The sequence below is a fragment of the Spea bombifrons genome, chromosome 11, assembly GCF_027358695.1.
Source record: "Spea bombifrons isolate aSpeBom1 chromosome 11, aSpeBom1.2.pri, whole genome shotgun sequence".
Lineage (NCBI taxonomy): Eukaryota > Metazoa > Chordata > Amphibia > Anura > Pelobatidae > Spea > Spea bombifrons.
Genome location: NC_071097.1, coordinates 11,034,832 through 11,050,909, shown reverse-complemented (window position 1 = coordinate 11,050,909; position 16,078 = coordinate 11,034,832). Strand labels below are relative to the sequence as shown.

The 16,078-nt window shown below is 34.3% G+C and overlaps 1 protein-coding gene across 4 annotated transcripts in view; it reads left to right on the top strand.

The window, feature by feature from the left end:
- The window catches only part of PAX2 (paired box 2), a 45,736-nt gene that overhangs the window by 3,895 nt on the left and 25,763 nt on the right, over positions 1-16,078 (top strand). For all 4 annotated transcript variants that reach the window (XM_053450152.1, XM_053450151.1, XM_053450150.1 and 1 more), the window contains exons 3-5: positions 66-263; positions 11,631-11,716; positions 14,072-14,191. In XM_053450152.1, the coding sequence (XP_053306127.1) occupies positions 66-263; positions 11,631-11,716; positions 14,072-14,191 (404 nt within the window). The remainder of the gene's footprint in view (positions 1-65; positions 264-11,630; positions 11,717-14,071; positions 14,192-16,078) is intronic.

The following is a 16,078-nucleotide window of genomic DNA, read 5'->3' as shown; positions in this document are numbered from 1 at the left end:
ACGCGTGTATATTTGAAATCACTGTAGCTCGTTTTTTGTTTTTTTTTCATCTGCTCCGATGGCAGGTATTATGAGACAGGAAGCATTAAACCCGGAGTGATTGGAGGATCCAAGCCCAAAGTGGCCACCCCAAAAGTGGTAGATAAAATCGCAGAATATAAAAGGCAGAACCCTACCATGTTCGCGTGGGAAATCCGGGATAGGCTGCTGGCTGAGGGCATCTGTGACAATGACACCGTACCCAGCGTGTCTTCAATAAATAGGTAAGAAAAACGCACCGGATCACTGCTAGTAGCCTTAACAAGGGCCCCTTATTGAGTGCTGCAGCATTTGTTATATTGCTTTTTAGAACAGAAATAACAGTCTAAGGATTGCCTTGTGTTGATTTCTGTGTAAGAATCTTGCAGTGAAACAAAGGATGCATATAAAAAATGAATTTGGGAACCATCCATTGACTATCTATCTATAGTCTGTCAGTAACTTACCTGCCCATGCACCCAGTTACCTACCTAAGCACACCAGCATGTCTATAGAGAATAGGTTAATTGCACAATGTACTGTAATACTGAATAGTTGCTTTGGTGAGGGCTACTTTGTTTTGTGTTGTTTAATAGATGGTATAAAATGAGCTTTTGGGGTGAATTTTCTGCATCCAACTTTCTGTTCTGGGGTGTGTGAAATGTCAGTTTAGCTTTTTTTGCTTTTGTTTATGTGCATTACATCCAACGTTTTGAGTCATTTTGTGCTCTCAGTAATTAAGAATTTAACAGCTCCCAAATTTACAGACAATCACAGAGCCTAGCTGCTGAACCATTAAAATACCAATGTTTATTTATCTTAACCAAACAGACTTTAAGCCACAAATGAAAATGTTTGTGTAAAATGGATCAGGATTATTGAAAGATTACAAGGATTCCATTTGTAACCTAAACCCTGTTAGGAGTAAAAAAAAAGAGTAATAAAAACAATGTAATGTAATAAAACCATTTCTTGTGAGTTACTGACATTAGATTAGAAACTCATAATTTTATATATGTACTCTACTTAATAATATATTTGTATAATTACTTTGCCCATGCTCTACCTGTATAAATATATAAGTACTTAAATGTGAGAGCAGTACCATTGTGTTTTTTTTCATTTAGCAGTATATTTATTTAATAAAAATCCATAGTTCTATATAGTTATTCTATCAGCTTCCTTGTATAAATAAAGATCTGGTATGGCTATAATTACAAATTTGATGAAAAAACAAAGTAGAAAATACAATTTAGATATTATCTGTTTCAATTGCCCTGGCATCCTACGTAAATGCCTTTAATATTTCACAAATGACATGGAATTATCCCAAGTCATCTTGCAAGCAGCAGGTGAAATTAACTGCTAGAATGTACCTTGGCTGAACAAGATTCCCTTAGACACACATGCACTGTAATATACTGCTAAGCCACTCCAGGAAATTATCCCTGTGTGTGCCATCTGTATTAAAATGGTTATTAAGATATGAACAGGGTAACATAATACTGATAGACTAATTATACACCTTCCTATAAACCTCCCATATCCACTTTAAAATCTTATTTCAGTTTACTATGGAAATAATCGCGGTTAAGCATTGACATACTTCTGCCATGCAGTAACACAGGGCACACAAATGGCCAAAATGATCTTCACAGAGGTGACATTGTTTCCAACCAAAGCAAGTTTTTATTTTGTGACAGACCCTATGGCATAATAAGGCAACCTCACAACCGTTTCTAATAAATCATATTGTAACCCGGGCCTGGCAGGGTATTGTTTTAAAAGCTATAGGGCCTAAATGAAAGTGTAAATATTCATATTACTAATCCCATCCACTAAATATGTTTATGTAAAATGAGTTCTAGCCACAAACTTGTATTTGTGGATTTCGCTAAAAAGTTCTAATCTCCATAATTTACCCCGATCACAAAACACACAAAAACACAACTATTCCAAACTACTTTCTTCTTTACAGGAGAGCCTTCTTTCGGGCTTAGCCAGGCCCTCATTTTGAATATTTTTCTATATTAATATTTTTATACCAGCAAAATATAAAAATCACAATATAAATATAGATGGCATACACTGAATTTAATGTGTTTAAGAAAGTGATGTTGGGAAACTCTTAAAATAAATCAAATCTATTTTAGACATATATGTATCTGGAATTTTAATAATGGTATATATTTAGTGTACAGCTCCTTAACTCATCCAGAGTCAGTTTTAGGAAGACTATAAGGAATAAATTGTATGAACCTATGGCAACAAAACATTGCAATACAATGTTCTGGTTGCCACAGACTGTTTCATCCCATTGTGAAGTATATAATTTTTATTATTAAAAGTCGGTTGATAAAGGCATTTTCTCCCTCTGATCTTTAATACACGCCATTGTTCGTGTTCTGGAATTAATGGGTAAGCCAGAAAGGTATTTTAGAATGCACTGGATGACATCACGTAACCTTTTTGTGCACCAAGTCAGCTTGGGCAGGTAAATATCTAGAGGGAAGTGAATGCTTCCAAAGATGAGAGCAGCAGATAAACAAATGAGCATTGATAATGTTTTTAAAAGGTAAACTTAAATAGAAAATCTATCTTTTACTTCTTTGGCTTCCTTGTGATTCTGATCATACAGTGCACCTTTCAACAAAATATTCCTAGGGAAGTGAATGTTAATTGATTGCAATATAAGTATAGTACAGGTTTACTAAAAGGAGACCAACCTTCTCACTTGGGGTGCTTATTTTACTGTCTGTGCTGTTTTTGAAATGTTCCATACGGAGACATAACACACATTTTACAACTCATTTCTCCCCAATTGAGCCAGGTGAATATGGCAATATAACCAGAAACAAATTGTTTTTGCATATTCTTGTAGCGCTTGCTTTTTTACCATCTTTATACTAGTGGGGAATTAATGTAAGATAAAATACTTCGCTATCAAGTATTTTGTTATATTTCTATAGTACAAATATATTGCTTGATATTTAAATACAATTAACTGCAGTTATGTTTAATACAACCACAACATAGGAGAGTGCAAGTATTCATTTATAAAAGACAATATATTATTTTTATTATATTTCCACTTTTCTTAGTGTGATATTGCTATTCTTTGTCCCACGTTCAAGAACCCCTCCTAATGGAAATAATTATCTAAAATATATGATCATAGTTTCTTTTTTATTTTTTTATTTTTTTAACAAAACTAGATAATGTCACACATCATATAGGTAAATGAGCTTTAGTTTTCTAAGGCTATGGCTTTTTAAGGCTATGTTTAACTGCAATCTTTTAAACCTTTTTTTAGCTGAAAATCTTTCTTAATAGGGGTATTTTAAGTGCTTGCTGCTTTATTTTCAAGTATTGTAGATATGAACTACTTGAAAGCATCGTATATGTATGTTATATAACTTTTAACACAGAGGAAGCTCTGTTAATTCACAAAAACCTATTGAAAGCGAGAATTACTTTAATTGGAATCATGTATTTTAATGCAAAATACATGGACTCAAATTATACTAAAACTTTGATACATTTTCTTGGTGATTAATAAGTACTGCTTTACTTTTCAATATCTTATGAAATAGGTTAAAAGAATGGGGTGATTACAATCAAAAGCGGAAAATCACCTGTTCTGGTCTAAGCAGACAATAGTAGACAATAACGCAAATAATCTCCCTCCCAGGTGTTTATTTAATGAATAAACTATATGCTGTCCTACTAGGGAAAACCAAGGCAATATCTGCGCATGAAATGGGGGAAAATATTAATTCCATATTTTAAACACAACATTAAACCACACACTTTACAAGTACCTATGTCTTAATAGTTTTGAAATATTTAATATTTTATTGGCCAATTTTCAGTTAATTTAATGCAATCAGTAGTTTCCAGTTTTCGGCTGAGAAATGTATAATCTGTATGGTTCCCAGTTTAAAACATACATGCTTTAAAGAAACAAAGACCTTTGAATTTTGACTTCTCTTATAGTATTGCAAAAAAAAATGGACAAACTATGTTAACTCTACCAGCAGAATATAACTCTCTTATACTGGATTTTTTATGGATGGGAAGATCAGGTTGAATGTAAATCAAGCACATAATGATATAATCACGTCAGATATGAAATACTCTATTTTCCTGTAATGCACAGGTAGCCTCTCAATGCTTTTATGATTGTTCAACCTGGCTTCGTTTATTAATGTCCGCTCAGAGCAGTGTAGTTCATTGAGGGTGGTCTGGAGTGTAATTCTATCATCAGAGTTGCAACAATCAGCCCATAGAGAGACAGATTTAGATCAGAGACCAGCTAAGACCCATCTGTCTCTATGAAAACCAATCAATAACCTGGTAACCAGATCCACTGTCACAGGGAAATGGACAACAAAATAGTTCAATATTGAAGTCATACAATGGAATTGTGTATGGAGGAGAAGAAATGCTATGGAAAACAAGGCATCCATATAGTACGACAAACAGATAATGATAGGTTTGCTCTCAGAATGAGCCATGCTTGTATATAACAACAGACAAGGAAACCATGGTAAGGTCAATTTTAATAGACTGTAGATAATAATACTAACAGAGATCTGATACGAGGAAGAATGTCACTTCCCACGAGACCCATTCTTCATCAATAGCTCATCCACAGTCTAATCTAGTCAACATCTGAAATCTATCTGAAATATTCACCTATTAGCATAGAATTACAGTGATAAAAATGAAAACATCATTTGTCAAAATCAGAGAGGTCAAATTAGCTTCCTTATACACGTGATTAATTCAAGTGTATACTGCACTCTATTTTTCAATATAGAACAAATTGTCTTTATTCTGTGTCCTCATAAACATTATCATCATAAGCACTTGAATATATATATATATATTTTTTTTTTTTTTGTTTGTTTGGGATTCTTCTACTAGGTTCTATAATTATTCGATAAATACTCCAAAAAGGCACGCATGTTCAGGGATTATAACTCAGCTTTCATATCTCTTGTGACAGAGTTTGCAAAGAGGAAGGGAAATACAAAAACGAGGTGCAAATCCCTCCCATCCATGCAGAACAGGGTTGGTTTTGCATTAATGAACTTTGCACTCTAACTAGGGGTCACTCTTCCGTTACGCTGGAATCAGCATTACATTTTAATGAGATGTTTGGAGAGTCTGGGCTGCCTCACAAGAGGCAACCACACTCACCCCTACGTACACATATGCGTATATTCACAAACACGGAAAAAAGTGGGAAAAAATCATTTCATGCACTGTGGCTGCGTAAGAAATGGTAATTTGAGCAGGATACAGCATATGTGTGTGATAAATGTTAACTGTACATTAATCGCATTAAAGAGGTACCTATAAACTCTTCATTTCCAATTAAATTCATGCTAGTCATTTTTGTTTAGACCTATTGTTTATGTGGAATATTAAAATGCAAATACAATGGAATTTAACCGTTTAACTGTCTGCAATTATTTAAAACCAGGCTTTTTTTTTCTGGATTGCTTTTTTTTAGGGAATCTCTTTTTGTTCAAGGTCAAATGTCCACTGTATGCCTGATAGTCACAAAATACATTTGAAATATGCAAACTGTATTGCAAAGTAATATTCTATAACCACCGCAAAGCTGATAGCAGCTAGGTATGTAAGGTTAGGTTTCAAACCGGCAGTAGGACAAAGACCTCAATGAAATACGCATTACACCAAATTACAAAACTTATTTGCCTGCGAACAATGTGTATCAGTTATAATAATAACAATATGAAATTGGATAATTATAATTATGACGATGCTTAAATTTTTTATGGGACTGAGCTTAAACTGAAAACTAGCACTGCTGAATGAACATATCCTCTATTTGTCTTAAACAGATTCAAGAGACTGCTACTGTCCGCATAATGACCTCAAAAAGGATTTTCTTGCCAATATGATATTAAATTGACATAGAGCAATGAACCGTAGGGAAGGCACAGAGGTGTATGTATATTATGGAATAGACACTGGCCTATATGCAGAGCAATGAGAGATAGTCAGCCAGACTCCTTGAATTTTATAATTCTCAAGTATCACCCATGCGTTGCACAACTTAAATTAGACGCCACATTAATAAAGCAATGGCAAGCCATGTTTGCATACTGTATAATTCAACACTGCCACAAAACCATTTAAAGAAAAAGAAACAGTGAGGCAGCACATTGGTTATACACAATAGACTATTTTAAGAACACAGCATAATCAGTATTTTCAAGAGGGCATTTATATCAGATCCGATGCTGCTTTCAGAGGGAAAATACCCAGAATAAGTACATTTTGGAGGTAAAGTGTACTTGAAGAACTAGTAACACACATTCATCTTTAGTATAATTACATATTATACTTCAAAAACTGCCTATGTTTTTTTTTAAATTGAATAAAATACTTTTGACAGAAATTATTGAAAATGTAACAAGATTGTATTACAAAATGTTGGCCTAAACACTGGTGAATGCATGCCTGCATAGAGTTCTTTTAACACCCATAAGCATCGATTACATGCATGACATAACTATAGCAAAATGTGCTTTCTCTGGCACAGAAGGCACCCCCCTCTTGCTAAAATAAACAAAAAAAAATTCCAAGAAATAATCAATAAATATATTTTTAAAACAAAAACGATAGCTCACAGAACAAAATGCCATTCCTAATACCGTTGAACTCCAATTTTCCAATCAAGTAAAATGTTGCCTCATTCTTTTGGCCAGGGAAGCATTTAACACTTTTGAAACGAAAAAAGAGCATTGGAAATACAGGATAATTCCAAATATTCCAATTACACACAAAACAAACCTACAACACTGTGCGCCTGGAAATGACATAATGTACACAGTCAGCGAGAGAGCTACAGGCCATAGTATTTACTGCAATTGGTCAAACCAGTTTGCATGAAGTGTTAATACATACAAACATGATCACACTCTAATAAACTATTATTAAAATGTATTCTATTAAAAGAGAATGCAGATTCTTATACCTGTAATTCTAGAATGCTTGTGAAACCCGAAGTTACATTGGCATAATAATTAACATTACTGCAGTTTTAGAAATGTCCATACATTATTATTGTGAGTATCATTTTTATGTTGCATCCACTGAACTGTTGGCACCAGGGTAAATGGAACAGACGTACTACAGACAGCTGTTTGTGTGTTTAATCTGAGCTGTTTTATACGCTTGGTTACTGAATAATCTAGAGAGAGGAGCAGGTTGTAGAAACATGATCACTTATCTCCCTCTCTCCTTTTTTTAATAAAAGTAGATCAGTTGTTATTGAAATTGACAGTGGGAAAAAAAACTGTGGTGTATGCAGAGGAATCACCCCTTACCTATCAAAGTGCTTTGTGCATATCTATTATAGCCGATCCAAGGCCACTCACACTGGGTGTTCAGTGAGTATTGATTTGGTCTGCCAGCAATTTTAATATTTCTTCAGGGACTTTCTAGCAACAGCAGTTAATTCACCCTCTCAGATTGCTTATTCAATAGAATGAACATGACTCCTGAATAAAGTCCCAGAATTTATGTGAATGACTCGAATGAACCAGTCAATGAATTCTTATGGAGCTAAGTTAAAATAAAATATTGATCCTGGTCTCTATGTTTGGTGTGTATATATATATATATATATATATATATATATATATATATATATACACACACACATATGTAGTTATATAATCCAAAGTAACCCCACCGCGCAGTCTTCTAGGCTGTGATTGCTTGTTCGTTAGTTAGTGGTCACATATTAGACCTTGCTCTTATTGATATCTGTTAGGTTGGTTGCCCAGGACTAAACTAGAGTGTCAGTGAATGGAAGTCAAAGTGCCCACACTGCAGGTCATCCGACACTGCTTAATTCTGTTGCATGAACAGCATATGCGAGAACTCCACAGTTCTAAGATCTGTAAGGATGAAGAAGCTATGACTATTCAAGTGGACTTTTGAATGTTGCATTTTTTATTTGAATTCCTGTATTGTGCTACCCTAACCTTTTACTGCTTCTACTGGAAGCATATTCCATGTATCTACTAACCTGTGTAGTTGTCCAATATCCAACATTGTCTACCCTAAAATCATGCCCTCTTGTACATTTTCATACCATTTTCTTCTAATTGTCTCTTAATTTCGGCTTCTTGTTTTGTGTTCTTCATATATATATATATATATAACCAAGTATACCAGAGGTATTGTTGTATGTTTATTGATCTTTAATACTTCCACCAATTCAATCAAGTAAATGTTTCTGATGTAGTTCTGATTCCATATGAAAAGACAAATCAACACTTTGGTCAACAGAATCTAAAACACAGATTTTAGTGTTAAATAGGTAGTGACTCTTACCATAAGCATTAACATATTTTTGTCAGGCCTATATTCAGTTTGGAATTACCTGCCTATGACATCATCGCCAAACTCGACTCAGCTCACAAACTATGACATGCTCTCCAAATTAACTTTCCCCTGAGCACACATTTACAGCTATGAGGAAATATAGTTAGTATTTTGTAGTTTACAAACCAGCCAAGCATAGCATGCTAATCCTTAAGAAAACAGACTTCATTAGTTCGGGTGCTTGAATTCCTTGATTTTTTTGTTTACAAGGAAATATTATAGGGTATTACCAGAAAAACCCCAGCATTTTCCCCAGTAAACACAAAATCAATAACATAACCTTAAAATATTCAATGAGTATTATTTTTGCAATCAATGAAATTTCCATTATGATAATTATCATTGCACAATTCAACCTGAAAAAATACAAATTGCCTTTTTGTTGACATTAACTAAATACAGCTATTTGAAAAGGGAATTTTTATCTTTTATTATGTATTCAATTACCATAAGTATCAGAAATTTTGTTTCATGTAAATGGCATAATAAAAAGAAATGTCATAGGGATAACGTGCTGCTCTGCTAGCTGCTTCGAGATATATGGGCCGTGTGTGGCAATCAATAATAAGATAAATATTAGTAGCTAAAAGCATTGATATAGCTACCCAGTATCTCTTGTTTTGCAATTGGTATGCTTTGGCCCCTTAGGTACAAGGTTCCATCAGACATTTAACCTTTTCTATTGTGTTATCAGGCTAAGAGGATTCTAATGGTGACACAGGACTTCTGCTCAGCACTCTGACACTATTGCTTTACTGTCAGAAATAATTTATAGTTTTCTATTTACATCTCTTTGCCTGCACCCCCTTTCCCAACCTCTTGCTTCACCATATAGGTGAAATCAATAAAGTGATACATCCACTATGGCACTTCAGGGTGTTTTGAGAAACATCACTAAAGACGCATCGTAGAAAAACAGAGAATAGGAAGAAAACACACACAAAAAAAACTGAATATAAAATAATGTAAATGAACAAGGAAAACATAATCTGAGCCAACTAACTAACTGTTTCTGATGTCTTAAATGGGCAATAAATTTAACTGCAGACAATATATTTATTTTTGTTATGGTTTCATTATAGTTTGAGTGAAACAATATTCAGACACACCAATAAAAGCACCCAAAAAACTACCTAATTGTCTCGCTTAATCATTGAGCTAAAAAAGGAATTGTGTAGTGAGCAACTGCTAGGGGCAACCAGAAAATTTGGTAAAGGTAAATAATATTTGGGCATTTAAGCATAAATAAAGGAATCCGAAACACATGTCAAGGGCAGTGACCAAGTAAGGTTTGTCATCTTACAGCAGCTTGGAAGATGGACAAACCATGGGCCAAAAAGTTGTTATCTTCTTCCAAATTCCATGTTTCTATATGTAAACAATTCTTAACCCGCTGTTTAATTAGAATATGTACATATATTTAATGTAAATACTACCTAAAGCAGATAAATACTACTTTACAGAAATACCCCCTCAAAAACAGTATTTATTTTAATGAGACAAGCTGAGCTTTTTTAATATGTAAGTTTTAAAACACAGACCATAGTCTTTCTTTAGGTTTTAAAATACAATGTGTTTGTTATAGATGTGTATATATACATTGCTGGTTTTCATCATCACAATAATGATGCACAAAACCTACACCATTTAGTCAACATACCTCACTGATTGGTTTCTCCAGACCAATTCTACTTTAGACACCACAATAAACACAAGGTAGTTAACAGTGCTTAATAAAACAAAACTTCCTCTTACCAGGTGCTGTTTTATTAGCAGTAAACTCCATTGTTCACAGGTAATGTCAGGTTATGCATTGAGAGAGTATTGTAAATGTAACATAGTAACTCGTGAACAGAGTGTACAATGACCTTGGTTAAGAGTACTTCCCGTTAAAAGTCCTTGTATGTATTATAAGCTAATGAAACATGATTTCAGCATACAATAGCAATACAAGTTGTACACAGTAAAAATCTTTAAAATTCAGTTGGCATTATTAGTATTTTACCTGATTAATGCAATCAATACATTGTTTTAAGATTACGTTCTGCTCTGTTCCTGGTTGAATCAGCTTAAGTCAGTCATTGCCCAATCACAATGCAGCCATTTTTTATTTTTTATTTTATTTATTGTGTTTTCGTACAAAAGAGTATCTATATATATATAAATAACAGATCATTCCTATATAAATATACAATAGATGAATAAAAATAGGCACACAGTAGGGCATATATAAAACTCAATACCTATACAAAACAAGACATAACATTTCAGCCACTGGGAGTCCTTCACCCGCCATACCGTTTCCAGCCAAATAATGCAAAAGTTGCCTAAATGGCCTGATGGACTTTTCCTAAATTATGTCTCCTCCACATTTTGGAGTAATTTAATCCATCTATACAATGCAGCCATTTTTAATGTCCAGGCTTCATTTTCTTTAAAATCATGTTATGTCTTATCAAGAACGGCCACTATTAATTAGCTCAAGTTGTCATCATGTTGCCCGTGATTAGTACTGGTTGAGAACTGCAGATATGTTAATTCACAGTGTAGGCAACACGTGTGGAAACATTACCCTAACCAACCAATCACAACTCAGAATTCTTTAAAAACATTAATCGCAATAATGAACTACCTATTGTTCAGGGCACAGCTTGGGGTGCACGGTCATCAATTGCTAATAACAAGGCAAGTTTTAAAGAGATGTCTCTTTCACTAAAGGAAAATCAGTCAAAGTTCAGATATTTTGACTGATCTAACTAACTGTAAGCACAGTTATCAGTACAAAAAATCCTGCCTTTCAAGAAGCCCATATTTGAGGTTTAAATCTTCCCAATTATGTCAAAAACCAATCCAGTGTATGCTACTTATATCAATAGCACATATTATACTATATAGTAGCCAGTGTTTATAGTAAAAGTACAGGATTGATAAAATTGAGGTGTTTACTATATTTAAAAGTGCAATTTGCCACCAGGTATGTTAATTGTAACAGGGATCCCAATGAAGGCATCATTAACATTAACATTTGCAGTCTTTGGGAATCAGTATCAACTATTAACTGTTTAGCAGTAAAACAAACGATTAATGACAATGTAACAAGCAAAAGATGATGGAAATGCAATATATAATTCAACTAAATAAAGAAGAACCTTTGCTGATGTTTTTTTTCTCTTTTATAGAATTATCCGAACAAAAGTACAGCAGCCATTCCACCCAACACCAGATGGATCTGGAACGCCAGTAAGCGCACCAGGGCACACTATCGGTAATTTAAAGAGAATATTTTACTTATTTCTATGTCGACAATTTTCAACACAGTACTTTATGTTAAGCAGCATTTCTGGTGTTAAGATGAATTTCTGGTGTACAAAGATTGATATTATTGCTGGTGAGGAATATCCTCATAAGTTATATTATTACATGTGATTGCCCGTACCAAAACAATTGTCTCTAATGATAGACCTTTACTTTTATTTAAGTAAAAACAAGTGTTGGAATGAATAGTTAAAAAGGTTTGTATGCTCTTTTGTTATCACTCTCTATTAACATTCTATTGTGCTCAACCTACTAATTGCATCAAAAATACTGACTACTGATGAAATCTACATGTACAACCATTGTACAATGGCACTGCTGCATTGACCTTAGAATATAAAAAAAAATGAAAATTGTATCTTGGAATAAATACAGAAATGTTTTGCAGGGGGGTCTGTCAATGTTACTATCCAGTTGAGCCCCCAGCAAAATCAGTTAACAAATAATAAACAGCGATTGATGCAATGCATGCTAAATTTGTGAAAACCTGGGGCCGCAGTTTTTTTGTGAGTTCATATCAATGGGGACTACATTTTTTGGAAGCTGGGAGACGTTTGGTAAATGGCAAATTCACCATGTACTCTCATGCTCCCAAGTTTCTACAATTTTGCAACAAGTAAATGAACTTTGTTAATTCTAAGCTAGGTTAGAGAATATATCCCTATGATGTCTTGCTGTTTATTGTGGCTGTGAAGATTCCCCTTGTGCATTGGATGTCTAAAGTTATTTTCCAGTGTTCCTAGGTCCTAGTTTGGGCATAAATACTAAAGGTTACATAGTTGTTGAACATTCGAGAGTATCTGCTGAAAGTTTTGAAAGTTATTTTTGAGGCTGAGCTTTTCCTTCAGGATAAAGTACTGCATGGGATCTGGCATGTGTAAGCAGTGGAAATGAATAACCATTGCTTTTAATTAATAAACTCTGAGCAACTTATGAAAAGTAACCATTTTTTTTAGAAAGGCATTATATACTATTGAAGCATGATGCAAATAGTGATATCATTATCTCCTGTAAATGTGTCTTGCTTATTTCTGTTTACATTTCTAAACAAATACAGCCATCAACATAAGGCTTAAAAATATCAACAAATCACAATCACATAAATACCTACATTTTTTTCGGCCATCTTGTGATTCGCTCTGATTAAACACGTGGTACATTATGACATTGCTAAAAAAAAACTTTTCCTGGATGCATAAATTGTGTAGCAGACCCTATATTTGCTCTAAAGTCCTATATAAAACAATGCATTTGTGTTGCGTGTTTGTACAAGGCAAACTTGAAATGCCATAGTTTCTTAGCTGTAGCAAAGCAGTGACTGAAACCATTGAAACTGCGTTTATATTGTGTGCTAATGCTAACAGAGCAAACTCTCTCATAGGATATTATACACCTCAATACCACTTTGCGTTTTTATTGTTTTAAAGCAATATATACACAAATGACCATTAGAAACATGCATTTTATGGGCATTTATCAAGGTAGTTAAAATAACATTCTCTATAGTAAGCAAACCTCTCTAATTCGAATGGTTTTGAATCTTGCAAACTGATGTATTAACTAACCCACTCATTCAGTATACATACTAGTACCATTACATACAAGCCCGGGAGTTCTTTCATCACCACAAATTAATAATATTGTATTATTTCCCATGTAGCTCTATTAAGCTGTTGGTTAAACATTAATAACATTACTCTGAAATTGTGAATTACCATGGTTGCCAGTTGTGACAGATCACCAATTTTTTAATACATGTAAATTATAGTTTGAAGAGATAATCAGCTCAGTGACACTTTTTTTTTCTTGGCTGCAGAATGTACTGTAAAGTCTTGGGTATCATATGCACTCATGGTCAACACTCTTAATTTCAAAACTAAGGTTTGAAGGAAAGTTGCTTAAAGGAAGACAAAAAATAGATCAAGCAGTCATAAGGCTTAGATTTAATGTAAGGATATTTTACTTTTAGTGAGTTTTAATTTACTTTAAGGAAGTTTTAGTTTTCTGAGCGGGTGGCAGATAAGTGGAACAGCATCCCAGCACAAGTTGTATACAGTGATGGAATTTAATCATTAGGTTATACTGACTTCAAGATGAGAGCAAGGGCATTTTAGTTATGGATACAACTTTTAAATAACATTCACTTATATATATACTAAAACAATATCTGACACTACTATATACTAAAGGGGCAGTACACTAAAAAACCCAACAGGATTTTCATGGATGATTCCCTGAAAACATAGGGCCTCTCCTCCAGTGCTGTCTTCTCACAGCCTTATCTCTCCTCTCTTATTTTGTTCAGTTCCCAGTACAGCATCTCCTCCTGTCTCCAGCGCCTCCAATGATCCTGTAGGCTCTTATTCCATAAATGGGATTCTGGGTATTCCTCGTTCAAATGGCGAAAAGAGGAAACGCGATGAAGGTAGGGTAAAAGAGAGAGCTTCTCCTTGCTCCCTTTATTCTATGTCTACCAGTAGGATCTGATTTCAAGTCCATGCCTACCAGCTGCTCTTGCATCAATTGAAGCAATAGGAACTGCATCCACACACACACCAACCTTCTGCTTCAAAAGCTCTTGTTCCTGAGCCTTTTATGTCTGCGTAGTTTACTGTAATCAATGGAACGCTAATACTCGAGCTTCATAGTTTAATGTATTTTGCTTATGTCACCTGTGAATTTCCCCTACTAGGCCAGAGAGTTTAAACTGTTGGCTGAGCAACTCCATTAATGTTCACACATGCAGTTATTATGTTAGATATGGTGAGGTTGTGCGTAATATCACTGCATTGTAGATATACGGTATAAAATCCGGTCTTTATATTACTATTTGGAAGAGAGCCATTTCAACAGAGTTATCCCAGCGTTTCCATATCATAACAACATTTTTATTACATGGATTCCTTATTCCGTGTGTCAGAATATGAAGCATTGAATTATTTACAGATATATACAGAGTGAAATATTATTTTTTGTTTGTTTAATGCTAATTTTTGGCATGCAGTACCACAATGTTTCTTTTAAATAAAATTATGGAGTGTTTAGTTTGACATCTGTATCCATACCACAAAAATCACAACACATAAATACTTTAAAAGAACATCTCGATGCTACTGTATGCTATGTAAGGTGTAATGTCTTATGCTTTGCCAACTACCTTAAAATATCCTTCTTTGTCATCTTTGTCGCTGCATTCATTAGACAGTAGCAACTGCATGGATGATTAAGAAGAGTGAAGATAATTATGTGTCAGGATGATGTAGCCAAACTCTCTGGTTGGGTGAAGGCAGTAGACTGATTCACAGCAACGTCTTTCTATGAGATGTTTCAACTGTTTTATTCTCACGGTTTATTGAAAGAGTTAAGGGAAATTAGACAGATAATTCTGCTTTGTACATTATCCTAGATTCTACTTTTAAACAGAAACATGTACAGGGAAACATCTGAAGCAAACAGCACTTAATCACCCCATGGATAGAAAATAGTTTCTTTTACAGGAGCTGATCATTTGGTGGTGAACACCAATGTGGTAGTGTAAGAAATGCATTATTAGCTTGATGATATTCCAGATTTTGTGCATTGCCTCTGAATTTACTGCGTGCTTTGTTTGATGTGGTGATTATTAGAATATTAGAACAGACTGGGAAGTCATCATTTCAGGCAAGGTTTTTTCTCACTTGTTTATAGATTTGTTTTATTTTTGCAAAGTTGACAGGATACAAATAACTTGACTTTCATGTGATAAGTCTGTAAACCGTCTATAATAATAAACAAACCTCTGATACTCAGAACTTTAACCCCTGTTGCGGTGTCTGATGTTAACAAAGAGACTTTCTCTCTTTGTTAATATATTGTTATGGTTACAATTGATCATCGGTTCATTGTTCATCAGTGTAGTAAGGTATGAATGCAATAGGAATGAAAGAACAGAAGATGCACCGTCAAATGCATGTTCATGTTACTATAAATGCCCCCAAAACAAAACCAACTGGAATATACTTGGTCAATAACCCGAGTTTTACATATTTAAATTATATCACACCAGGACAGCCTTTATTAAAATCCCTTGTACCTGGCATGGCTTGACCCAAGAAAATGTCACCCGCAGATTAGCAATCAATGCTGCTGCCCATGTTAGCACTGTAGATAGGCTTTGCCCTTGCTTATATTAAACGGATATCAACAACCAATGACTCATGCAATGTTTCTAAAATATCTTTGACCCATGAAAATGATCAATATCTTGGCACTTTCTTGGCACTATTGAGGAAACGTTTGTTGCATTCACAACATTGTGAGAGATTTGAAAAGG